At 35.3% G+C, this 27,596-nt stretch overlaps 2 protein-coding genes across 2 annotated transcripts in view; both read left to right on the plus strand.

Annotated features, from left to right (window-relative positions):
• Positions 1 to 4,849, plus strand: part of LOC144433846 (membrane-bound glycerophospholipid O-acyltransferase 2-like) — a 16,582-nt gene extending 11,733 nt beyond the window's left edge. Inside the window, exons 10-13 of the mRNA XM_078122226.1 lie at positions 183 to 286; positions 1,168 to 1,365; positions 1,761 to 1,912; positions 3,213 to 4,849. Of these exons, the coding sequence (XP_077978352.1) occupies positions 183 to 286; positions 1,168 to 1,365; positions 1,761 to 1,912; positions 3,213 to 3,384 (626 nt within the window). The 3' untranslated portion in view covers positions 3,385 to 4,849. The remainder of the gene's footprint in view (positions 1 to 182; positions 287 to 1,167; positions 1,366 to 1,760; positions 1,913 to 3,212) is intronic.
• A 4,839-nt stretch (positions 4,850 to 9,688) lies between these two features.
• Positions 9,689 to 27,381, plus strand: LOC144433683 (membrane-bound glycerophospholipid O-acyltransferase 2-like). Its single transcript, XM_078122034.1, has 11 exons — positions 9,689 to 9,754; positions 11,522 to 11,667; positions 14,466 to 14,636; positions 17,278 to 17,333; positions 18,188 to 18,239; positions 19,647 to 19,827; positions 21,100 to 21,190; positions 21,682 to 21,780; positions 22,058 to 22,161; positions 24,207 to 24,358; positions 27,207 to 27,381. Exons 1-11 carry the CDS (start codon positions 9,689 to 9,691, stop codon positions 27,379 to 27,381), a joined length of 1,293 nt encoding a protein of 430 aa, XP_077978160.1.
• Positions 27,382 to 27,596: the final 215 nt, after the last annotated feature.

Here is a 27,596-nt window from a genome sequence, read left to right on the forward strand (position 1 = left end):
TGCGTAGTTCTCAATAATACATGCCGCTTTAAGACTCCAATAGCTAATCCATCAGATATAGTGGAAATATTTCAGTATAAGATACTTAATCGACCGGATGGGATTGAGTACGGGTCAAATAACAATTCTTTATTTGAACGATTACTACAACTCGCCATTCTGTTCTTTCCATTCCCTTTCAGTTGATGCAATATGCAATGCCTCAGGACTTGGTTTCAACGGATACCATAGCAACGGTAAACCAAAATGGGACCTTGTGACAAACGTCCACTATATGACATTTTTGGTAAATATTAATTATTCTTATTTAACTTAGCTTATGTTTGGAATATATTCATTATTTTCTTGTAAACAAACGCACAACTGTGAATTTTGTTCTGGAGCACTCGGTATTTGTGTCATTACACCCTTTACATACAGTCTTCAGTGAGTGGCACAGAATGAGTCACGTTGGATGGACTAGTGACACAAATTGACCTCAATTTGCATAGAGCGAGCACTGTTTGTCTTCTATTTTCCCCAGGGCACTATTCACGTAGAACGAAAGTCCTATTGGCGATTTGCTTTGACTATGGTGCCAGAGAATGTAATGTGTTTTATACTACTGCTAGACCTACTTAGCCAATCAGAAGCCTTGATTTCTGTTGGTTATATGGAGCCATAACCCACTCTTTCTTAGGGATGTGACCTATATTACGCTCAGCACTCAATTTGCATGCAACAAATTACACAAAATTTTGAAAAAAGATCCGTTTGAGCCAATCACGCCGTAGTATAAGTAAGATAGACAACTCGTTCGGTAGGGTTATGTGCCAAAAACTTGGGGCTACCGGCCTCGTTTATTGGCACATAACCCTCCCGAACTAGTTTACTATATATTACATAAACACCTGACTATGAGGGCGCTAGTAGACACGTCGACATCATATTACCCCATTTGTTGTGATGTAGCAACTGTTTCCTTTGGTTTCAGCTTCCGACAATAGTTGCTGAATAACAACCTTTGGGATAATATCTGTATAGCCATGCAATAAATGCATATTACTTCCACTGCAATTTCCTAACTGTATTTTGGAATAGTTTTAGAATGTAAAATATTTTTTATTTTTTCTCAATTCTGTAACAAATGGGTAATAAATTATAGTAACGTTATATTTACAATTTTAGCGAGCAACGAGTTTAAAAGAACACGTTGACAACTGGAACATAGGGACAGCTCGATGGCTGAAGTGCGTTTGTTACGACCGTGTACCATTCTTAAAGGAAATGAGTACATTCCTGCTATCTGCCGTGTGGCATGGGTTTTTCATTGGGTATTATTGGTGTGCGACAACCCTCACACTCCTGGTATTGGCATCCAGAAAGGTAGGGGACATCAGTGTACAAACTCGCATTAACCCTATATCTCTTTGTTGTACATACAACATGTAATAGTGAAGCATATTCAGTGGAACGGTTTTTTTGTTGTTGTTCGTCTATGCATAACTTGTAGCTACTGCCCGTTCGCATACACCACAAGAGTTTAACTAAATTAATGCTGTCATTTTTAGGACAGCTTCATGTCTGTAATATAAATTCGAAATGAATATTCTTCAGTTGAAGGAATGTTTGATACAGCTACCGTGGTGTTCATTTCTGGCTGCATTTCCATCAAGATAATGCAATATAAAGTATTCTCAAAATGGAAGTGCCATAGGTCATTCACATAGTCGATGCTCATAGATGGCATATAATGCTAAACAGTTTAATTCATATTACAGGTTCGACGCAATATCCGTCCATACTTCCTCAAAAGCAGTCAAAGAAAGAGAGTTTATGATTGGATAACGTGGTTTATTAGTGCATTCTCTACTGCCTACTTTACCGTGTCCTTCCCAATGATAACGTTTGAACGTAACATGGCATTCTACAGGTAGGCGATTTCAATGTAACATGGCATTCTACAGGTAGGCGATTTAAACGTAACATGGCATTCTACAGGTAGGCGATTTGGAGGTAACATGGCATTCTACAGGTAGGCGATTTGAAGGTAACGTGGCATTCTACAGGTAGGCGATTTGAAGGTAACATGGCATTCTACAGGTGGGCGATTTGGACGTAACATGGCATTCTACAGGTAGCCGATTTGAACGTATCATGGCATTCTACAGGTAGGCGATTTGAACGTAACATGGCATTCTACAGGTAGGCGATTTGAATGTAACATGGGATTCTACAGGTAGGCGATTTGAATGTGACATGGCATTCTACAGGTAGGCGATTTGAATGTGACATGGCATTCTACAGGTAGGCGATTTGAAAGTAACATGGCATTCTACAGGTAGGCGATTTGAACGTGACATGGCATTCTACAGGTAGGCGATTTGAACGTAACATGGCATTCTACAGATAGGCGATTTGAACGTAACATGGCATTCTACAGGTAGGCGATTTGAATGTAACATGGCATTCTACAGGTAGGCGATTTGAAGGTAACATGGCATTCTACAGGTAGGCGATTTGAATGTAACATGGCATTCTACAGGTAGGCGATTTGAACGTAACATGGCATTCTACAGGTAGGCGAATTGAATGTAACATGGCATTCTACAGGCAGGCGATTTGAATGTAACATAATGAAGTGTAATATATAGAGAGGTCGACCACCTGCCATGATGGCACTGTTCATGAAAGGACAAAAATAACCACGACTATAATATTGATACCAACTGGATATTGATATGTTTAAAAATGAAATTGAAAAAAGAAAAGTTAAACGTGTAGTTGAATCCACATTGTTCATGCACTGGACAGGTCCAGAGCAATTTTAAAGTCAAGAACTGTTTTCGCTAGGATAACGTGCTCTCCGACTGGTTAATTGTTTCAGTGATATCCGATCTATCTAGATTTGACACGTTTAGTAAGTGTCCTCTGGTCCTGTCGGTTTGCCAGTGGGTAAATCCCATTCCCAGGTTAATTTTGTTAAACCCATTGAGAAAACGGAATACTGGGATTAGCCCCTCACTCCCTCCCCGCCCCTTATCCTTCTTTCTTTATTGTTGCTACCTTTAATCAATCCAACTAACTTAAATTTCCCATTTGATTGCCGTCAAACTTACGCGTATTTAAAACATATATTTGCATATCTGTGAATTGTTTTCAATCACTAGTGTGTCATCTGATGACCTGTAATTTCCCTTTACTAAAACATTTTGCTTGTTTTCTATTTACAGCTCTCTATATTTTGGTGGTCATATCATTACAATTCTGGTGATTTTGATACTACCCAATACTAAGCCTGTCAAGAAAACTGAACTCAACAGCAATGACATGATGTATGAAACAGGCTCTGGTTCAAATGGACAGATGCAAGATGGACGTCTTACAGCAAAGAAAGACCTATGACGAAATGATTGGCACAAGTTCCTTAATTGTTAGCTATCAGTTGCAATCAAGGCAGAGAATGCACAATGTGCTTCCTTACAGTATCGACTTTGTTGATATACAAATATTATCACCATGGTGATATGAGACATCAGCATTCCATACTTCCTATCACGGCGGTGCCTTGTCTACAGCACTATTTGTAGACGCCAATAAAGGGTCATATCTATATTCAAATGAACCATTGACGTTAAAAGGCGTAGAGATCTTCCCCTGCTGCCGCAAATCATCGTCTCCACTGTGTATACGTAACATGGTCAAGATTATATGGAGAAATATTTATACCTATGCATTTTAAGTATAACATTGCCCAATGGAGATAGCTAGGAAGCGGTCTTTTAAAGGAACATACATTTTCTCTGGAGCCCAAGTTCTCATGTTTGTAACATTGTTTTTTGAAGAAAATGTTGTTTAATTAATGATAACATACAGACTCTTTATTCTGTATATTTCTTAATATTAATAATTTAATGATGATGAATGACAATTTGTATATTGAAATAAGTTTTCTAAGATTTATTTTTTCATAATTTTAATGTCACTACCTTACTTTCTGTTCCACAGAAATTGAATACCTTCATGTGAATAAGCTTATAAAATAACCTTGCATTTGCATATTAACATAAATTGAATACCTTCATTTGCATATTAACATAAATTGAATACCTTTATAGGAATATAGACATAAATGGAATGCCTCCACACAAATATTTAACATTAATTCAACACCTTCAGTTGAATATTAACCTAAATTCAATACTTCAGTTGATGAATGGTTATTTTTATGACGAATATATTTTGTATTGGACATTTCTTCATACTGCTCTTTGTAACATTTGAATCTGATTACCTAATTTGAATATATGTTAGATTTATTTTTAACACATTATTTTCATATAGCTATCAGTGATTGGCTTGAATCGTGTGACGTGGTATGGACTATTCACCCATAGTGACCTCACCTTGCATACAATTTTCCCTAGGGCACTATTACAGTAGATGGAAGTCCTACTGGTGATTTGCTTTGACTCTGGAAAGAAGCCTTACCAGGAATGTGATGCGTTCTAAAAACATTTATTGCTTGGCCATATTCGGGCACTCGTAGACGTCATATTACTCCTCATACGGTTAATGTAGCAACTATATTTCCCTCGGCTTTCAGCCTTGGGGGAATAGTTCCTACATAACATCCCATGGTGTAATAATATATGCCTACTAGTGCCCTCATAACCAGGCAAAAAGTATATATTAGCATATGTACGCGACACCAAAATCAAAATTCAAGTCAGTTTACTATATGTTAACATTAATGGTAGCGATATAGGAAATAGGATAACCTGTCATTGCATATTTGACAAAGAAGGTGTGATGACATCATGAGAACATGATAGTATTGTATTTATTTGTATTTTCCATGAAGCAGAAATAAAGATCAATTTGTTGATTCGTAAATTCATTCCGATTTTAGGTATCTGTGTCCTCTACTGTCAACTCTGTGTTATCAAAGTCATAGGGTCTACATGTACGGCAGTCTCCATCAAGTGAATTGTCAGTATATTTTTCCTTAGAATCATACCACAAGAGTTTGTATTCCGATAGTTCATCTAGACGACGTTCACACATCTATATGGTTGATGATAATACCAAGTTGGCTGGTGTTTGTTCCATATGTTCCATATTCTCTCAAATTCAGACAAGATACCATTTTATTAATCTTTTAACTTGTGACCTCCAGTACTCGAGTCAAATAGCAGCTGTTTTAAGCTTGAAACTTCTGGGTCATATATCCCTACATTATTTCAAACATTTCATTTCAACCATGTGTCCCTCGTACAAAGCTGTTTACTACGCTGACTAATATTAGATTTTAGACTCTAAGTTATATTTTAGAGAAAAGCTGTTGTCCGGGGACCAGGCGATGAGCGATATCTAATATCTGACCCTAATATTAGACATTAGACGATATTATCCGATAACACATATATGTGCAATGTCCCGCTGTCATCGCAGTAAACAGGCTACCCAATGTGCTGCTGATGTAATGAGGGAATCTTAAATAATTGAAGATTATTGAACTAATAATTGAATTCTTTCTGGGTGCAGCAGTTTGGAGATACATGTAGTGATACTTGTTTAGTCGCCCTTCTTTCTACATTGTCAATTATTCATACTCGAGAGGAGGCCACACCAACGTCATGGTCAAGTATTCCTATGTTCGTCTTATCACGTCCATGACCTTACTCTTTGAGACATTTTCTGATAAATGTTCGTCAAAGGACAACTTATTGACATACATATATAACATCTTGTTTAGTGGTCTGAGCTCAAATCCGTTAATTATCGTGGAAGCTATAGGATGAAATGACAATGGAATATGATTTGTTATCATTTGTGTAAGTTATCTTAATATTAAAAGCATGATGATCCTGTCAGTGATATGTAAATTGGCTCTAAAACGTTATTCTCCAAAACTACTGTGCCGATTGGGCAGAAATTTGGTGGAAGCGTTCTTATGGGTGTTTAGATTAAGAATTGTTCATGACAAGATGATCCCATCAGTGATATGCAAATTAGGGCTAAAATGTATCTTTTCAGTCAAAAAAACTTTAATTCCAAAACTACTGTGCAGATTGGGCTGAAACGCAATGGGAAAGCATCTGGGGATATGTATATGAAGCTTAAGGTGTATTCAGATCAGTGATATGCAAATTAGATCTAGAAATCTAAATATTGGTCAAAAACTTATCTTTCGAAAACTACATGGTGAATGGGGCTGAAATTTGGTGGGGTTGTTTCTGGAGGTGTTTATCTGCTGTTAATCTTCAAAACATTTGTCAAAACTGACCCTAGCAACCATGTCCACGCCCTTAGCAACAGTCTAATGAAGATATATATTACAAAGTTAACGATGGATGGGTAGGCAGGGGGATAAAGATTCTAAAAAATGAATGCAACTATGCCTAGCAACAAGACCACGCCCTAGTAACAGCATGGTGGCATATTGCAAGCATAAACACTAGGTAGGGAGTATGTGAATACAGATTCTAAAATGTATGCTATTATGCCTAGCAACAAGGCTGTGTCCATAGCAACAGCCAAATGGGGTGTATGTTGCAAAAATAATAACAGGGATTAATATGCAAGTGAATGAAGATTTAAAAAAAATGCATGCAAATATGCCTAGCAACATGACCACGCCCATAGCAATAGCTAAGTGGTGGTGTAAATTTCAAAGATAAAAACCAGGATTGGTAGGTAAGTGAATAAAGATTCTAAAATGTATACAAATATGCCTAGCAACAATACCACTCCCATAGCAACAACTAATTGATGATGTGTGCGTTGCAATAATAACAACATAGATGGCTAGGAAAGTTGATAAACTTTCAAAAATTGACACAACTGACCCATTAACGAAGATTCTTCCAATACCAACTACAATAATGGTGTATATAAAAAAATTTACAAAAAAATAATCAGAACTAAACCCTTTATAAATAGTTTTTTAGACAATCCAATTTTCATTGACATTTAAAAAAATTGCACATAAAGTATACAGTTGTCCTACAACGCTATTTGAGCTATTTTGGGGGCAATAGTGTTGTTACGGACGAGAATTACTTTTGTTGCAGGTCTGCGTCTAGTCCTAATTTCAGACGGCACAGTAGTCGATTCTGACAATAGAGAGACGTATGTATACGTATTCTTGTTAGATTCAAGTTTGATTCCGTCTGCAAGCAGGATGACTTCTGCGCGTCCCCTTGGATATTTTCTCTAGCCTTCTTATGATTTTTACAAAAAGGGTCATTATCACAACGATAAGACAGTATAAATTCTTCAAACTCGACAGGATCGTGCATGGATAATTAACTGAAAAGCTCATAGAGAAGAATTGCATTTAAAAAATACACCATCTAGATGCGTTAGAGATCTATTTGGATACCTGTGTATTAGCAATAATGATTTATTCAAACACATAATAATTCCCAGAGGAATTACTAAAGGTTACAAAGCAAAGATGAAATGAGTAAAAATAAAAGAAAACTGAAGTATCCAAAAAATTAATGTTACAGATGAAAGGGAAAAACTAGTAATCTATTACATAATTGATACATTTTTACATGCTGATGTGCGTTAATAAATGAATTAGAAGAGTAGGTGTTACCGTCTCATGTCTCAACTTTAATGTTTATATATTGTGTGACATTAATTATAATATTATCATTAGTCATTAAGCTTACGGATATGAATTTTAAATCATTCGCTAAATTTTCGAATGTAGGCACATACGTTTTAATCTTTTCAATTAATGTTTGTCTATGGAAGGGGATATACTGGGCAGGTTAATAACAAGTGTGCCTCATCTTCAACATTATTTAATTTATTAAACATGTTCTTGCCTTTAGAGGAGGTTTCCCATTTCTATCCTTAGATTGAGACACAATAGTTTGCGTCGTTCAATGATATGGGCCAATGGGTGACTTTGACTCTAGACCGAAGTAAATAAGCATTATCAAATAAGGGAGCCATCAGTATTTACAAGAGGGGAGGGCAGGGGGAAATCACACATGGTCTGTTAAGTAAAACACGACCCTCCCCCATTCTCCATTTGTAAAAATGACCCTCCCCTTTGTTCCATTTTGTAAAACATGACCCTCCCCATGAGAATTGCATATACTGAAAGTTAATCAATATTCCCATTATAGTATTATGATTTTGAGAAAGCAATATTAGTACATATAAAGTGACAAACAGTAAAAAACTGGCTAGTGACCTTTCTCTTATAATCATACACAATCTAGTTAGTATCTAAAACGTGCTTTCCATGTCGTGCATATTCTGTCTGATCTGGTCACTTGTAAAGGTTCCCTGATATCATTGTCATCATCATCACCTTCACCTTCAGTATTGCCATTTTCAGTGTCACTCTAATCTGACTCACTGGTACTACTTGAGTCAGTACATGTATCACTGTCCATGTTCTCTATGTCATTCAAAACTAGATCATCATCATCATCATCATCATCATCATCATCATCTTTTCAAATGGAACATTTATTCGTATTTGCCCTAGATATATACAATGAAGTGCTAAACTATGTACAAAAAGAAGACAGTTAGCAAAATACGAGTGATTTGGCTTTGTAAAAGTAAATGTTCCTGATAAAATTAAATAGGGTGAATTGAACAACGGTGGATTATATATTTCAGTGTGAAGTAGATGTGTACAATTTGGACAATGGTATAAAGAATTTTAAAATGTTACAAGGATTTGGAAGTTTGGATAAACAAGAAGTTTGAAAAGTTACATAGTGTTCATTGTTCATATGTAAAAACAGGGAGGTAGCGTAGGAATACATATATCATCATCATCATCATCATCATCATCATTATCATCACTGCTATCATCACCATCATATTTTAACAACCACATTCACGGACAGTGATAAGGTGAGATGGTACACTCAACAAAATGCATCGTTTTATCAAACAATTTCTTACAATATGTGTATTTTTATTTTTGTATTTTGGCATGTAAAGTACGCAATGAGTGTTCATCTCACGTTTACATCTCAAAACACACAAAACAAATTGACAATAATTGAATCTTGGTCACAAAACTACGGATTGCAAAATGTGACCTTCCCCCAAATATTGTAATGCAAAATATGACACTCCCCCAAGAACAGGTTTGTAAATGTTACCCCTCCCTCCTTGTAAATACTGAAGGCTCCCTAAAGATAACAGCGATCACATGTGACTACATGTTGGTGATGTTACGCTGCACCACGTTGCATGATGGAGCAGCGGGTATAATGTCGAAGATGAGGCACTTTTCATTGTAGTGCTGATTTTGTGATGTCGACCTTTCTCCTCATATCAGCGGGCATTGATACATAGCTCGAGATAGTGGAACTGTGGGAAGATACAGGTGCAATCAGATTAAAATCTGATGTGGTGAAAGCGGCTAAATGCTGTATTTACCTCTATTTCCATCGTTTTATGACGTTTGTTTTTGTTCGGAGTGTCACTCGGAACAAAAACAAACGTCACAAAACGATGGAAATATATATCTATTTCGAAATAGAGGTAAATAAAGCATTTAGCCGCTTTCACCACGTCATTGAGATTTTAACAGATTGATACATGTGTTACTCATCTAAATATTACGTAATGCGTGTTTCTGACCGGCCAATCCCCAATCATACGCAGACATCGACAAGTACTAGCAGCAACCTGCACCACAACTACAACATTGATCGATATGGCGCCTGGCTTACAATATGTAGTGTCGACAGTGTGTCGTCTTACGGGAGTTGCGGAGACAGAAGTAAGTAACTCATTTACAAAACAGATTTATAACCATTTCAGTACGCAGAAATTGAGGTATGGAAATAACCCTGCCACCCAATTAGATTGACAGATATAGCAAGTGATTGTCTGTGCGACCTGACCTCGCCATTGTTACATGGTACTTGTTAATAGTTCATTGTTACGTACGACAGCACAACGAACAATTACTTTCAGATCGACTCGGGCGAATCGCCGGGTTGTGATCCAAGAAATGAGTTTTATCACAGTGGTTATGTAAAATAGTATGTCAAAGTTGTTCGTATTGAATTGAAATCAGCCCTTTGTACATGTTCTCTACTTGATTTACTTATGGCCCCACATATTACCCATAGTCTATGTTTGTATGGAGGTACAGGGTCCTTACCGCCATCATTTGGGGGTGAGCTCGATTAGTGAGCAAGTGCATAACGAGCGTGGCCATGGTCAATATTGTCAACAAACACGCCATCTTTGGATTGAGGTCAAAATAAGGTGAAACTGCAAGGGCGATTCTGGGCGATTCCAGCTATTGATACAATCTGATTTCATGTAGTTCTCCCATGGTTGTCGTAACCATGGAGGTATAACGGGAAGCTCGATTACTGTGTAGGTGTCTTTGATGCCGACAACTTTACTGTGTAGAACAGTAATTAATATTTTAAAAAATCGGAGTGTCTTAAATGTGACTGCACAGGCGCTTGTTAGCAGCACAACGTGCGTGCTCGTGACAGGTTCGGGATTATTACAGAATCAATCTTCTGATGTGTATTGAAAAACACGCTCTAGTTACCTTTGGAAATGATTGCCTTTGTACCCTGAATACACAGAACTTTCAAAAAATGTCTAAATCGTGAGCAAGCGTGAAACTGACATGACAGGGCTGGGGATGGGGTTACATAACGTTCGCCAATACGTACATGTTTCGACCTAAACGACCGTACCAGTTGTTCTATACCGCTTCGTAAATTGTAACGTTGTTTGTTGTTATAAAGATTCATTTTACTTCATCATGAAATACATTGTAATTGTAGTATACATTCTTTTTGTGGTATGAGTATCATGACAAGTTCAGAACAACACGTGTACGTATGTAATACAGCAGGTCGACGTCAACATGTGCGCTAGTACAAGTAGTAGATGTAGTTGGAAATACGCGTTCACAATTTTCCTCACGTTTTTGTTCCTAAAGCTATTTTGCTCACGCTCACAGTATAGTGTACCATCTTATTTCAATTCTGACCAGTTTCACAATAGTGAATGCAACAAACTTTAGTTTGTTTTCGATTTACCTTTACCCGTTGCACATGGATCGCGTCCTACCATGGAAGTAAAACCCCTACTTCCATGGTCCTACGTAGTACTACTACATCGTACACCATACATACGGCACGGCCATAACTTTAACGTGACGGCGGTGTACATATGTACGTGTGTACGCGGCTGAAGTCGCGGTTGTTGGAAAAAACACGAGCTATCAATTTCACTGGTAATAAGAAGGTGTATTTGACGCCGAAACACGTCGTAATGGACGTCAAAAGTCACGCCTGTCGTGCTGGTGATCTGCGCCCGTCAGGAGACTCGGCCCCCCAAAATACGTTAAACGATGAACTGAAGTCGGAAACAATACTACAAATCCTCACGGCAGCCCTTTCGAATCAACCGTTTTATTTTTGTGTGCCACGCCTGTGTGACTGACTGTGACAGTCTGACGTGGAAAATATTTCTGAGTACGATTATAAATTCTATTTTTTTTTTACCGTTCTAGGTGAGATTTTTAGTTTTCCAAGTAATCTGTTTAGTCCTGGCTATTCTGTATCGACATTTACTACATCCCAGTAAAGTTACCCCAACAACTAGACACATCGTTGCAACTGCATTAGGATTATACATAGGAGTGTATAACTACTCATGGTAAGTTATGCAACTGAGAAATATTTTCATCAAATAACCAAAAGATATATTCATTTTAAATCGGTCAGTAATATTTATAAAAAGGCCTTGTATCTATTAATTAATGGTCAATATTATTCATTGGTGGTGGAGTGACAAAAGCTCGGTTTTGGATCTGTCGCCATGTTAAAACTGCAATAGTTTGCAATTTTGTGCTTTAATTTTTTGAACAGACAACTACAATCTGTTCACTGAAATTAAAGTGTAGATGTTTTTTATTTTATTTATTCTGTTGTAAACAATAATATCCTTTGAGGACTAATAATTAGTACAGTAACACGTTGAAAATGTGATGTTGAGGGCGCTGGTTTTAGGGTGTGGACCCATAAATCAATTTTACTTTATTTGCAGTAACTATCATGTTACCTATGTAAAGGCTACACAAATTACATTCACCCACAGGTGATTCATTTGTATTCAGGGTGTTCAATATTACAATTAAGTTAGTTTATTTAACAAAGCATTACAAATTCCAGTTGCACCTAGTGCAGCTCTAAGTCCCAACTTGCTACAAGAATATAACTAAAAAAAATGGCAGTGCATCAAAATATGTCGTTACAAAAGGTAGAATGTATACATATTGTACCAATAACAATCAAAGTAGAATCATAGAAAAAAGATATATACATCGTCAAAAGTAATCTATGATAGATTTAGCAATATATTCATCATCTATAGTAAATCCGTGAATAGTTTCATCAGGTTGGACAATATCTTGAGAAAAATAGTTATATTTCACAACCAAGGTAATTTTTCATACCAGAGAACGTTGACGTTTCGACTACCATCGGCAGCCATCTTCAGAACTGTTTGCCTCGTAGTGGTATCGGCGATTTTTGTTAGCAACCTGATTACCGTGTGGACTGGTCTACTTTCGCCGATACCACTACGAGGCAAACAGTTCTGAAGATGGCTGCCGATGGTAGTCGAAACGTCAACATTCTCTGGTATGAAAAATTACCTTGGTTGTGAAATATAACTATCTATAGTAAAATTATAGATCCCAGAGTTAAACAATCAGGTCAGTGTCTATGGTAGATTTAGCAACTCAACTATGTGAAGCATACATGTAGATACATTCATAATTGATATGAGACTGTAGACTAGTCCCCTTAGGCACTTTTAATTATAGTTTTTAATTATTTACTATTAACTTTTAATTATTAGCTCTACTATTTATCATTTTTGTTAGCACAACTGAAGTTCTAGGTCAAGTAAACAAACTTATATTTCTGAGATTAAACCTGACCAAAAACTTTACTTTTAGTTGCTAATTAATCAATAATTAATAATCATATCGTCAATATGGAAATGAGGTCTACAATAGTGACATATTTGAGAAAAAACTCCAGAATTACTGGGTGGCTTATTCTTAAATTTGGTTGGAATGTTTTCATAGGTATTTTGAGTTTATTATTCAACACAAACAAAAGGACTCAAGGTTAGAATTGTTCATATGCAAATTAGGTTTTAAAATGAGATTTTTGTTAGCAAATGCTTAAATTCAAAAACAAACTCATGTACTAAACTGCTGGTCTGTCCCTTGTAGATCAAAACATTTAGGCCATGCCTAGAACTTGTGATTAGAATAGAAGTTCAACTAGAGGTCATTATGCAAATTAGCAACATAGTTTGTGCTTGTGATCATGATGACAAAAGACTGTTGTTATGGTGATACTTGCCAATTGTTTTCACTTGATAAAATGCCAGGCTATTATATGGCTATTGACATAACATTAGGTGACATTGAAAGGGTGACATCATGGTCATTTTGGCACCCTTTACAGCATGATTATATTTGATTGGAGCCAACCAAATCTGGTTGGACCATAGGGGCTTGAAATTGGTCATATTTGTTTACAAATAGTTAATTTATTGTTTACATTCTTTCTTTCCAACAGTTTATTTTTGTTTGCTCTTTTAAAAATATCTTTTCCCTACAAGGTGCCATGTAATAAAGTGATAATTTGAAAACCTGGTATTTTTTTTTCTAAATCAATTTTAATTTGTTCTTTTGTTTGTTTAATAAACCACCTTTACTATAGGATGACTGATGACCTTATTAATTATTATGAGCTACATTGTAGTTCTACTGAGCACCCATAACCTCTGACCCTTTCCTGTCCCATGGACCATTGATAATCTTTTACCATGATGAGTGGGGACGAGGAAGAGTCAACGGTTGATGGTGCTCAGTAGAACTAACTCATAAATAATTAAGGTCGTCAGTCATCGTATAGTAAAGGTGGTTTATTAAACCAACAAATGAACGAGTTAAAATTGATTTAGAAAAAACACACTAGATTTTCAAATCATCACTTTATTACATGGAACCTTGTAGGGAAAAGATATTTTTTTTATTTAAAGAGCAAAATAAAAGGTAACAAACAAAAAACAATTGTTGTAAAGAAAGAAAGAATGTAAACAATAAACAGAAACAACTATTTGTGAACAAATATGACCAATTTCAAGCCCCTGTGGTTGGACTGTGCAGGAGATATTGGGCTTTTTAGTACAGTCATGATTTAGAAACCTGATAGGACTTAAACAACATGACATACATGTATCTTACAGTCTATTCAATCTCCAACTATACTCACCCACACTTGGATCATGTACAAAATAAGTAACCACAATTTCAAGCTCTTACATTTAATGATATAGACCTTTACTTTTACACTAGTATAGTAAACCTTCCACTTGTAGTGTATAACTTGAAAGTTAACCTTTGTGTCTGATTTATTTCACCTTAATCACAGGTCAGTATGTCACTTACTTCTCCAATCAACTGTGGCGTATATTATTATGAAAGTTATTGATCCGAAGAGAAGTATGCCTCAAGTTGTCTTCCTGTTTGCTATGGGTTATCTGTGTGTAGTACAACTACGGAAAGCACTAGCAAATGATTTAACAAGTGCCGACTATTCAACGTAAGATGATTTTTTTATGGTACAACAAAATATAGTACATTTCAGTTTCAAGATTGGTTAAACATGAACTTTTAGAAAGAAAAACCCCTGAAATGTCTTGTACTATATTTTTTTCTATAATTGTTTGACTTTACCGAACAACACAGGTTTTACCCGGGTACTCCTGTTTCCTCTTGCACTAGCACTGAACCTAAGGAGCCTGTAAATGGTACTAGCTCCCGTTGAATATCCTGGAAATAAATACATAATAAATATGTAATTTTATGTACTAGAAATAATAGAATGTAATACTGCGTAAACTAAGCTGTCAATCTATTAAAAGGTGGAGCTCATTGCCACCTGTGTGGTTGTTGTTAGCACCTCAACATCCTTATCTTGAATATGAATTATAATAAATAGTGATGGATTTTCATTACAAGTAACAATCATGTTTTGTTCAAACTTGTATTTACCATGCATAAATATCAATTTTCTATAACAACGTACGCATTCCCAAGATATTCACACATCCACACATACCAAATTTATTACCAAAATCACCAGCTGCTCATTTTTTGATAGATTTCATAGTGGAATCATGCATTGTTTACTGTATGCATTCAAGTTTGACAATAACTCCCATGAAGTTAGGGGGGCCTTTTATACCCCTGCCTCACTTTAAAATAGACTACATCACACAGACAAGGAAGAAACAGATCAGCAATGGGTATTGTTCTGAAGTGTTAGTAGGGGAATTATGAGCTCGGTCATTGTCTCTGATAGGCTGCAAGGGTCTCTTTTGTTGCAAACAAATGCTGAAAGTTACCGAGTGACACACGAGTTCCTCAACAGGAACCATTGTAGCAACACTACATCATCGGTAAAGGTCAAAGGGCCAAATGCATCATGTTTAAAAGTGGAAGCAGACATTTTTGCAAAAGCAGTTTGAAAATCAAGCGTGATTTAGTTGAGTTATTGCCTTTTAAAACTTATTTGTTAGGAACGGTCAAATTTATGATTATATAAATAATAATGAGCATATTTGACTGAAAAATGCAGAAATATAGAAAATCTTGCACTGTATGACAAAATCTCACAATAGGTCAAGTTGTGTTCTATGGCTTTGTAGTAAATCAAGCCACAGGATTTTCATCATGCCCACTGGGATTTTTATCGGAAAAGTAGATACTTCATTCCGTAGTCGTAACATATCTGACTTTTACATGAAGCCCATGTCATGTATAAACTGTTGGTATGTTCAAATTTCTCACAACTTTCGTCAGTCGAACGGCATCAAATGCATGTATTTTTGGTCCATTGAAATTATAACAATTTTGTTGATGATAAGGGAATACTCACTATCTGTTCACAGCAATGTAGAGACAAGTGGAAACCCGGGAGTGGAAACAATGTGTTTTTCTATACGTAGGGATTATATTTACATGTATTCCTTATACCAATAAAATATTCCGGTAGAATAATAATAAACATCTTATATGGTTATAGTTGTTTGTTAATTTATGCAAGAACATGTTGTTGAACCCATGCAGATTCACACATTTTAAAGTTATTTCCATGACAATGTAGAGCAATGTTTACTCCAGACTACAATGTAATGTTTACTACTAGTACTGTTTGGACATTGGGAGAGGGTCCGTTGCTGATCTGTCTCTTCCTTGTCTGGAATAGACACAAACTAAACCTAGGATATGGTTGATTATGCAAATGGGATAATGGTGCCTTGGTTGTGTGGATGTAGTCACCATGTAATCAAGACAGTGTAAACTCTGGAAGTCTCCAACATGTACACTGTAAGATCAAGGGTAGTCATCAGATATACTACCCTACTGTGAGTACACTAAACTAACGTCAATTCAATAGCTTATTTTAACATAATATGTTGCAAAAAATAGTGTTAGTTCATGTCTATCTTAGTTAGTTGAAAGCTTGGCTTCCACTGCTGTATTTGCACATCACTGATACTCAGTGATAGACATGTAACATATGCATTTTGGCAATGTAGATAAATTATTGAATGACATGATTTTTTGGTACACCAGGACCTAAAAATTGTTATTGATGTAAGGATTGTAGAGATTCTATCATGAAAACATTGCTAATGCTATATGGTTATTTTATACCCAATTTCAAAATAACGATTGACATAAACATGTAATACAGGATGAGTTTCGTGCATATATTTATTGAGATAAGAAATGGTGTCACAAGTAAGACACTATGTGATTTTATACATTGTTACTAAATCAGAACGTTCATGATGTGTTCTCATAAATTTTCTCATTAACAATCTGTGTTGTGTTGTGCTTCTATATCTGAATTCTGATTTCATCATTGACTGCACTATAGCTACTAATGATGTTATTGGCTATCTACCAAATGTTAGCTGTTTAAAACAAACAGTCTATATGTATACATGTATGCTGAGGGTGTCATGGCAGTCCTGCTCACAGATGGAGTATTAGTCAGCACTTGATTCTCAGTATAAATTCCCAATCTACTCCACAGATAAACAAGACTCTAGGGGTCAGGGATGTTTGCCTCAAAGTAACCATCAAAGATAGGCTGAATTGTTTGCATACTCCTGATGAAATAAAGCCATGATCAAAGACTGACATGAATTTTTATTTTTTTACCCTGACAGTTCTATGATGATAATTACACAGAGAATTACAGATCTTGCATACAGCATACATGATGGTATGTATTATTGTCACTTGTCTGTGATTATTGTACAAAGCAATGTTTAAACTATCATTCAGGGTTCAAAGGTCACCACAAACAAGATATGAGTCATGCTTGATTTTTTTCAGATGATAGTAAGGTCATAGCCACACAACAGACTCACCACATCCGTCATGAATAGTGTACTGCTTGTATGTATGTATGTATGTATGTATGTATGTATGTATGTATGTCAGTCAGCCAGCCATCTCTCATCCATCCATCAATCAATCAATGAATCAATCAGTGTGTCTATATGCATGCATGCCATCTCTATTGTTTCCTCAAAGAACAGTACCAGTAATTGTGAGAGAGATTTAATTTAATATTAATTTGAGTTATTATCAACTATAAATTAGAACTCCACATTTACACAATGTAATTATGTGAGATGCCAAGGAATCAGCTGATTCCCTCCAACGTTTACACCCTCAATGTCCAAAACAGTCATACATTTGTATCATACATTACAATCAATCAATCTCTATTGCATAACAACATGTAAGCATGGTAAAGCATACAAAAATAGCACACAGAAATAAAGTGAATACAACACAGTAATGGAGGACTGTTTACAATGCACATAAAAAAATATTTAATTTGTCATTTAAGGAATGAAAATTTGAATTATTTAATGACAAAGAGATAATGAGAACAAAGAATTAAATGATGAAATTTATCTTCTACCGATATTTTGACAGAATTTTTAATTACATTACATTGTATAATATGTCATTACAGAATGTCATAGGTGTTCAGTGATGTTTGTTTATAATAGTATTTATTCCCCCATTATAACATATCAAACCATTCTCATACCTAATTTTCAGGATCAAGAGATGAGTCAAAACTGAACCCAAAGCAGAAAGAATTAGCAGTAAGGTGAGCTTTCATGTCATTCATAGTTATTATTATTAGCCCCAAAGGGCACAGACTGGAGGGGGTTACAGTGGGTTCTGTATGTGTGTGCGTTCACCTTCATATCTCTGGCATGCCCCTACCTATTTCAACCAAACCTGTCACAAAGGTAACATGCTATGTCAGGCGTATGCATGTCACTTTGTTTTACGACCGAATCAAATATAACCGAATGGTGGCCATATTTGTTGTTAAATTTCAAAATATGCATAACTTTGGAGCTATACATGTATGTACATGTATAGTGACCCCATTCAAGTGTCTACAACCCATATTATCAAACATGAGGTTTCTTTTAAGACCTTGAACTTTGACCTTGAAAGTCTTCTCCAAGGTCAAATAGCCAAGTTTGGGTTATCTTGGTAGCTTTTTGAATCAAACATTTCAAGCGGTAATATTTTAATCTTGACTTAATTGGGTTTGACCCTGTGAGGCATATGCAAATCACTTAATTTCATGACATTGACTTGTATAGCAAAATTGTCAACTGAAGGCTTGTTATTCTGGTTTTTAAAGGCCCAGTAACTTTTGTAGACAGTAAGATACACTGTGTTGTTTAGCCCTATCAGGCTTCTAAACCAGTGAGTGGTAGCTGATAGTGTACCTTGCACTTTACAAATTACAGAGTAAACTTTCTGGTATATTTATTTATTTTTGCCTGTTGAAAATTACCAACATTTTTACTTGAAACAGTTCCCAATTCTTCTGACATATATATGGCTAGAGGATAATATTTATATCTGAGACAACCAATACAACAACCAATCACCGTGATTGTAACACTGTCAAGGAAAACAAGTGTTGAATTTCCACGTGTTTGAACAAAAGTATCATTAGTACATCGTCCATAAAATAGCTCCATAATCTATACAACCTCTTTCATACCCACAAATGTAATGCAGAATGTAGAATTATCGCAATGATTGCTGCATAAAGTCTTGGTGTGTGTGTTTACCAGAATGTCCCGTCAGGAGTATTTTGGGAATGCCAAGAATGTTTTCAGCATTGATTAAAAATCTCATGCAGGTGATATTTCTATCTTGTTTCTCATGTCACAAGTGACATCAAGTCATAACTGTGACACTCCCTTAAGTCCATCTGCAAAAGAAAATTTTTGCAGAGCAGTGGACTTTTGTGGTATGATTAGTAAGGTTAATGACTATGGACAAAAGATTCGAACATTTTGAAGATTTAAATTGTCATTTTATCAACAATTGCAATCAGTCGAAGAGTCTTTTATATGTTTTGAGTTCTTAATAACCAATATCAAATAGTGAAAAATCATGCTAATAAAATTAATATATTGGCCATAATATTTCTTACAGATGGCATATGTAGATTTATAATGTTTCTCTATTTCTTACACAATAGGCGCTTTCCTACAGTTTTAGAATACTACAGTTACATATTCCACTTTCAAGCACTCCTGGTTGGCCCCTTTTGTTTTTATAAGCACTACATGGAATATGTGGATGGTAAAAATTTACTTACCACTACAAGTGAAGACAAATATGGCAAACCGGTAGTCGCTTATAAGGAACCTTCAGCTATGGTAAGTTGAATCACTTTGATGAGGAAGAATATGGAGCAACATACAGGAATAAATCATGCCCTCTACGACTGCTATCTACGACAAATTGTTAGTGTTAAGATATCTACATTTACAAGTTGTCATATTTTGAACACACCAAGTGGTAATTGTGATCATTGATAGCTTGTACATTTGGGTGTGGGTTGGGGACGTGTTGGGGTGTAGTGCAATTCTGTAAAATAGGTATTGATTCAATACTTTTCATGAAATTTGCAGATCATGGAAAAATCTAATTTTAATTTCTGTTGAATGTGATGTTTCACTTTATTTATATTCATTTTATCATGAAATTATTTACACCAATTGCACTGGGACTCAGTTCTGTTTTGTCACAAGTATTGAAATAAATAAATTTTGATAAATTGTCAATTCACCTTAGGACAGAATAGAGTCCAGGTTGTATCTTGCTAGATAAAGAAAATTGTTTATAGCTCAATGTGATATCGTTATTATAGTTCTTTGAAGCTGCTTTGTAGGTATACATCAGTTTCCATCTCATTTGAGTGACGTGCCTCTTTGCAACTCAGCTTTACCTATGAACTGTACAATATTTTACCCATAATTCTCTGATTTGTATGCGTAGGTGTTTGGAACGGTACCTTATTTTATAACTTCCAAAAATAACAAATATTTCTTAACATTTAAAGCAGAAGAATTAACCCACAATTTATTTGAAGAATATGTTCCAAAAGTATCAAAAAGAAAGTTGCAAGTTTTGCATCAAAATTGAAACACATGCTTTGAATGAAATACTTTTCAACATCACGTTATCACCAACTTGGGTAGTCTGTGTTTATAGAAAGTTTGATAATGTAGATTTCTATATTTAGAGAAATTAATATCGTTGATGAAGTCATAAAAGGTGCATATATTTTCCTTAGTTTTCTTACAAATATTCTGCATGAGTTTCAAGAAAGTCTGTTGACAAATTTATAAAAATATTATCTCTTTTTACAAGAAATCATAATTTCATTGATATCTGAACTGATGAAAATGGATATTCAGAAATTCATCAGTGACAACTGAATTATACGATTCAAAAATGATGAAATTTTTTTCTCAAAACACTACAGTAGCTCAGACCAACAATCGACAACAGTTTGGTGATCTGAGACACTGGTGAGGTTTGTCTGAATTGAAGAAGCTTCTGTGTGGGAGTAGAAGTTGTTGGTTAAATATTGTACCATGTCACTTCACTTATTTTCTTTCTCTTTTGCATATTATTCCTGTTAGGCAGCAGTACTTGGAAAAGTAGTGTGTTCTGTTGGCATGATGGGGATTGTGTTAGTTGCTGGTCGCAAGTTTCCAATTTTTGGCAATGCAAGTAAGTAAATTTTTAATGCAATCTAGATTTAATCATAGACCCTACATGAAACGTGTAGGGTCTATGATTTAATACACAGTCGTATACCAAAACTGGACCCATGGTCCTTGATGTAGTGTTTTATTATCAAGTTTTGAGCATAAATATACCATATTCCTGTTATCAAAAGATATAAGATTGTAAAGTTCATCCTCAAGGGATTTTAATCAAAAGCAAATTTTTGATTCAGTTAGGGCATGAAGGTATTAGCCAATATATCCCTTGTAGAGGGCTAATGTTTTCTATAGCGTGGGTCAGTTTGTTTCTATCCATTCATAATTACAAGCACTGCATTGCTTCTTTCTAACAGTTAATTCTTGGAATATTTGATTAAACTGTACTGATTTAATGTGTCCTTTACTTTAAAGTGAATAAAAACTCTCATTAACTGTTAATAGTTTAACAAACTCTCTACAAGTCAACAAACAACGTTCTCATTTTTATTACTACAGGCGATGAAGTGGTCAATTCATCATTTTTATACCGTGCCATGTATTTAGTATTGTCAGTGAAAGTGTGTGAAATGAGATATGTCCTAGCCTGGCTACTTGGTATGTATTTGTGTATCTTTTGTTTTCCATTTGTATCCATGACTACCGCACAATTCTGTTTTCATAAACAAAACTCTCATGGTTTTATGACAAGTTTGCCTAGTCCTGGAGGTCATGATATCTCACCGCTACAGTGTTGTTTTAATTACGTATATATATATTCTTAATATGAACATGTGATTTTCTTTCAACAGTTAATTCAGACTATCCTAAGATACAAGTACTTCATTTGTCAATTTGACTTTGCAAATAAAATGACTGTTTTATTCCCTCCCAGTTGATGCAATATGCAATGCTTCAGGACTTGGATTCAATGGATATGATAGCAATGGTAAACCGAAATGGGACCTTGTAACAAATGTCCATTATCTGTCATATTTGGTAAGTAATTATCATTTTCATTGCCTTTAAATACCATAAATTACATTTTGATGGAGTTATTGATTGATGAGCCATAAAATAATGTACATGTACATTTCTGTACTCTTTGCAGTGGATGTTTTGATGTCACTTTGATTGTATGAATGAATATATCATATAATCTTTAGATTAATGTAGGCATTGGTTTTCATTGATATATCCAGTTGACCATTATTTAATGTACTTATTTAATGTGCTTAGCTATTAAAGATGACGTAACTTTTCAACCAATACAATACTGAATACACTGCTGTGGCTTAAATTGGCATCTACAATTGTCTTTGAAGGATAAATAGATCTCATTACCCAGTTCATTCATTTCTGAAGGAGAGATTCAGGCTCATTTCATCCTGGGGCTGTAAAATTAGAGGACACCTTCTTTGTTAAATGACTGCTGAGACTGACAATGAATGTTTGTTCTACCACCATTAAACTCAATTTTGTATTTTTCTTCAAAATTTGCACCATACCACAACACTCTGGTAGTGTGTGTAGCGTGGTAAAGATTCTAGTTGTAGTCATCATTATGGATAGTTGCTGAAAATAACAACTGATCTTGAAATATTTGAACAGATATTGTGAAACAAAAGTTAACAATAACAAAGATTATTAAACTATTTAAAACATGTTGATGACCATTGCAAGATCAGGAGCTTTGTCTAGCAAGACTTCTAATGTCTTGACAAATTGATTGGTTTAGTGTCCGAAATCCAAAATCAGATATTGGGCATCCTAATTGTAATATTGTTATGTCAACAAACATTTTTTTATACATATTATCTTGTATCACAATTTAGAGAGCCAAAAGTTTCAAAGATAACGTTGACAACTGGAACATAGGGACGGCTAGATGGTTGAAGCGTGTGTGTTACGACCGTGTACCATTCTTAAAAGAAATGTTTACATTCTTGTTATCTGCCATGTGGCATGGGTTCTACTTTTCATATTATTGGTGCGTGACTACACTAACCCCCTTGGTATTGGCATCCAGAAAGGTAGGCAGATACTTATGTCAAGTTGTTAACAACTGTATACATGTATAATGTATGTAAACTGAAATTTACTTGTAATAAGCATCTGGGATTTTAGTATTCATTGGTATTACTAATAATAGCTTCACACTTCAGTAGTACAAATGTAAGAAGATTCCAGCTGGTATTTGTATACTCATTAACTGGTTATAACTTTTATAAAGACATTCTAATCCCAGTACAATTTGTAGTATTTTTGCTTAGATTGTCAGACCCCGGTAACTGAAAGGGGGAAAGGGATAAAAGTTGCATAGTTTCCCATACAATTTACCTTAATTTTGTTTGTAAACCTCAGTAAAGCTACCAGGGAAACCTGGTAGATTTTACATGCTAATACCACCTTTAACAAAAACACTGCTGTAGTTCAAGTTTGATTGGATATTATTTGGACAGATTGTTTTTGCTAAGGGCGGTAAGTAGGTAAAATCTACTGGGGTTTCCATGTCATTTTACCTGGGTTCCCAAACAAAATAACTATAGACACTATGGGGGAACACTGCCATTTTTTACCCCTTTCCCCATTCTATTATCGGGGTTCCCCAACCTTAGCAAAAATACCGAGAAAAGTTTGTTGTGACACCTACAATGTTCTTATTTATGATTTTGCATTCTTAGAGATACACAGGTATTAAAGTAGCAATTAAGAAAAAAGTCGAGACAAACTTAAAAAGTTTCTGCCTTTAGCACATTTGTGTTGATTACCAGTATCAACTTATATATAGCCCAGTAACTTACACAACTTTGAAATCTTGCAAAGAACCTCGACTGCACTAGATATTTGTTAAGCCATTTTGGGGATTTCCAGCAAAGGTTTATAGAAAAAGTCTGTTGATGCTCAGACCTCTATAGTGGTCTTAGGTTGATACCCTATTCTCTTTGTCTGGACATTTTTTGAATTAGTCAAATAAAAATATGATAGCCCATCATGGACAACCTTTGACAATTCACTTTGTGACTTTTGACTTTTGATTGCAGGTTCGACGTAATATCCGTCCATACTTCCTGCAAAGTAGTCAAATGAAGACAGCCTATGATTTGATGACGTGGTTTGTCACATCATTCTCTACTCCATATTTTACAGTGTCATTCCCACTTTATACATATCAACGCATCATAACATTCTACAGGTAGGTAGATAAAAATGGCAACCAGCAATTTTTAGCTACACTTTCACATTTTTAAAAATAACATACAAACTAATGCATGGTAGCTACAGAGGTGACATATTTGACACATATCAATGCATCATAACATTGTGCAGGTAGGTAGGTACTAGTAGTTAAAAATGGCAACCAGCAATTTTTATCAACTCTTTCACATGGTAGCTAGAGAGATGACATACTGAGAAATCAATGCATCATAATATTCTACAGATGGGTGCTAGTAGTTAAAAAAAATGGCAACCAGCAATTTTTAGCACAACTGAACCGAGGTTCAGTAGTGCTATAGCCATGGTGAAATGTTTGTGTATATGTGTGTGTGTGTGTGTGTGTGTGTACCAGTATGTAAACAACTTATTAAAAAGTCAAAAACTGCCAGACCGATTGACTTGGTATTTGGTGGGGACATTGCTTAGGGCGTGTAGATGGGAAATTGTTCAAATTAAAATGACTGCATAAGAGATGTGCATTTTGGGTCAAAAAATGTGATTTTTGGTCAAAAAAAACTTAAACTCTAAAACTACTCAACACTTTCACATATTTAAAAATGACATACAACTAATATATGGTAGGTAGAGAGATGACATATTTGACACATATCACTACATCCTAAAATTCTATGGTAGGTGTTAATAATCATGGCACCCAGCAATGTTTAACATTGCTTTCACATATTACCAGATGTATGGTTTGTGTGAAGATATTGACCTTTGATCGTGACATGCAGGTTCAATTATCAAAATCAAGCCATTTCTTGCATATCATAGATATTATGTGACATTTAGGTACAATTTCTTTTTAAATCATGTCTAAAGTTAACACAGAACAAAAGGAATATACACATTCATTAATTTTAATCTAACAGCAGCCATATTTGGTGTATAAATCCACTATTTGTACAATAGCTCAAGAATCTAAAGATATAGATGAGATGAGTTCTTTCTGGCTGGATTTAGCACAACAGAACTGATTTGGTCGGTCTGAAATTTGGTGGAAACATTCTTCAGGGTGTTTAGATTAAGAATTGATCATGATATGACAATCCCATCAGTGATATGCAAATTAGGTCTGAAAATGTATCTTTTTGGTCAAAAATCTTTAAGTCCAAAACCACTGAGCAGATTAGGCTGACATTTTCTTGGAATGTTCTTCAAGGTGTTTATGTTAAGAATTGTTTATGACATGATGATCAAGTCAGTGATATGCAAATTAGGAAAATGTGTCTTTTTGGTCAAAAATATATAATTCCAGAATATATATTGAGCCAATTGGGTTGAAATTTGATGGGAACGTTCTTAGTGCTGTTTAGATTAAGAATTGTTCATAACATGATGATCCCATCAGTGATATACAGATTAGGTCTAAAAATGTGTCTTTTTGTCAAAAATCTATAATTCCCAAACTCTACTGAGCAGATTGGGCTGAAATTTAAAAAAAGGGGGGGGGGGTGCATCTGGGGATGTGTAGATGAAACTGTATTCACAATGGGATGATCCCATCAGCTATATGCAATTTTGGTTTAAAAAACACATCTTGAAACTGCGTGGTGAATGGAGTTGTAACTTGGGGATCTTTCTGGGGGTATTATTCTGCAGTAATTGTTGAAAGCGTTTCAACACAATTGGCCATAGCAACCATGACCATGCCCTTAGCAACAGTTAAATGACGATGCATATTACAAAGATAACAACAGGGATGGGTAGGTAAGTGAATAAAGATATAAAGAAAAACAGGGCCATGCCCATAGCAACAACTAAATGGTGGTTTATATTGCAAAGATGAAAGTTGGGAAGGGTAGGCAAGTTAATAAAGATTCCAAAAATGTATGCAAATATCCCTAGCAACAACGCCATTGGCGCTATTTTATAATTTGGTCTTGACATTGACAGAAAAAACACTGAATGGCAGCCGTACATGTACTTGTAGAAAATCACTTTTTAATGCTTAACTCAAAAACTGATACATAGAGTCTTCATTCAAGTGTCTACTCCTGGATTAATGGTATCAAGCTTTCTATGAAAACCTCAACCTTTTCCCCTGATCTTTTCCTTTTATGGTCAATTACCAAAATCAAGCCATTTCTGGCACATTATACTATTTGTACACACTTTGTGGTTTTCGAGTGTGATCAATTTCTTTCTGAACAGACTTTATCCACTTCAGACATCAGGCACACAAAAATTAAGTATAGGAGGTTGGAGGAACTGTAACTTTGATAAAAGTTTGTGTATGCTTGATAGTCATTAACCTTGAACAAACTTACTGACAAAAAAAACGCTTATTATGCAAGGAAATTATGCTGTTCGCTTGGGCAAAGTGAACATTTCTTTTTACACTTCCCTTGGTGAGGTATGACATATTCTGACATGCCCAAGGGTTGTCAAGGTAGTGATTATAGACACCTTCACATACCACACAATAATCCTCATTCTACTGGGGGTGGGGGGTTGTATGTATACAAAAACTACAAGTTGAGAAAAAAAAAACAGTATTACTTCTTGGTATTTGTAACCATAAAGCACTCCTCCTTTTTTGGTTAGCATATTAAATGTGTTTTCAAATGGAATCATTTTTTACTGGCAGTATTTTAAACAAACATGGTTAGCGTATGTTCCAATCTATACATAACACCCTCTGTTGTCCATAAAATCGTTTGGATATACATGTATACCGATGTACTTCCATTGATGATACATCCATGTATTATAAGGTGTTTTACATAAGTATTCTTTTTCTGTTGAAGAATTTGCACAAAATGGCTAATTTCGTCCTTTACTTTGATAAACAATAACGTATGTTTTTTTTTTTTCCACAGTGGCTTTTATTTTGGTGGCCATATACTTACGATACTGTTGATTTTGGTACTTCCAAGTATCAAGCCTGTCAAGAAAAGTGAACTCAACAGCAATGACATAACCTATGAATCAGGCTGTGGTAGAAATGGTCATAAAACACAAGATGGGATGCATACAGCAAAGAAAGAGCTTTGATGTTGGAATTGGCACCAAGTAACATATCATTATTTTCGTACCCATTTGCTTTCACATAGTAAAGACAACAAACACACTGTATTTCCTCAGTATTATTGGTTTAATCGTGAACAGTATATGATCATGACGTAAACGCCAATGCCATCAACATTCCAAACTTCAACATTTCACCTAGTTTTGTAGTGGGATTTTTCTAATTTGTGCCAGTAAAGGGT

Source organism: Glandiceps talaboti, chromosome 4, assembly GCF_964340395.1.
Source record: "Glandiceps talaboti chromosome 4, keGlaTala1.1, whole genome shotgun sequence".
Taxonomy (NCBI): Eukaryota; Metazoa; Hemichordata; class Enteropneusta; family Spengelidae; genus Glandiceps; species Glandiceps talaboti.

Excerpts from the sequence above, each read along its gene's own strand:
- LOC144433683 (XM_078122034.1), top strand. The coding sequence starts at position 9,689 with ATGGCGCCTGGCTTACAATATGTAGTGTCGACAGTGTGTCGTCTTACG. Across the intron at positions 17,334-18,187 it reads TGCATACAGCATACATGATG|GATCAAGAGATGAGTCAAAA; the intron begins GTATGTATTATT and ends CCTAATTTTCAG. Across the intron at positions 21,191-21,681 it reads TCCAATTTTTGGCAATGCAA|GCGATGAAGTGGTCAATTCA; the intron begins GTAAGTAAATTT and ends TTATTACTACAG.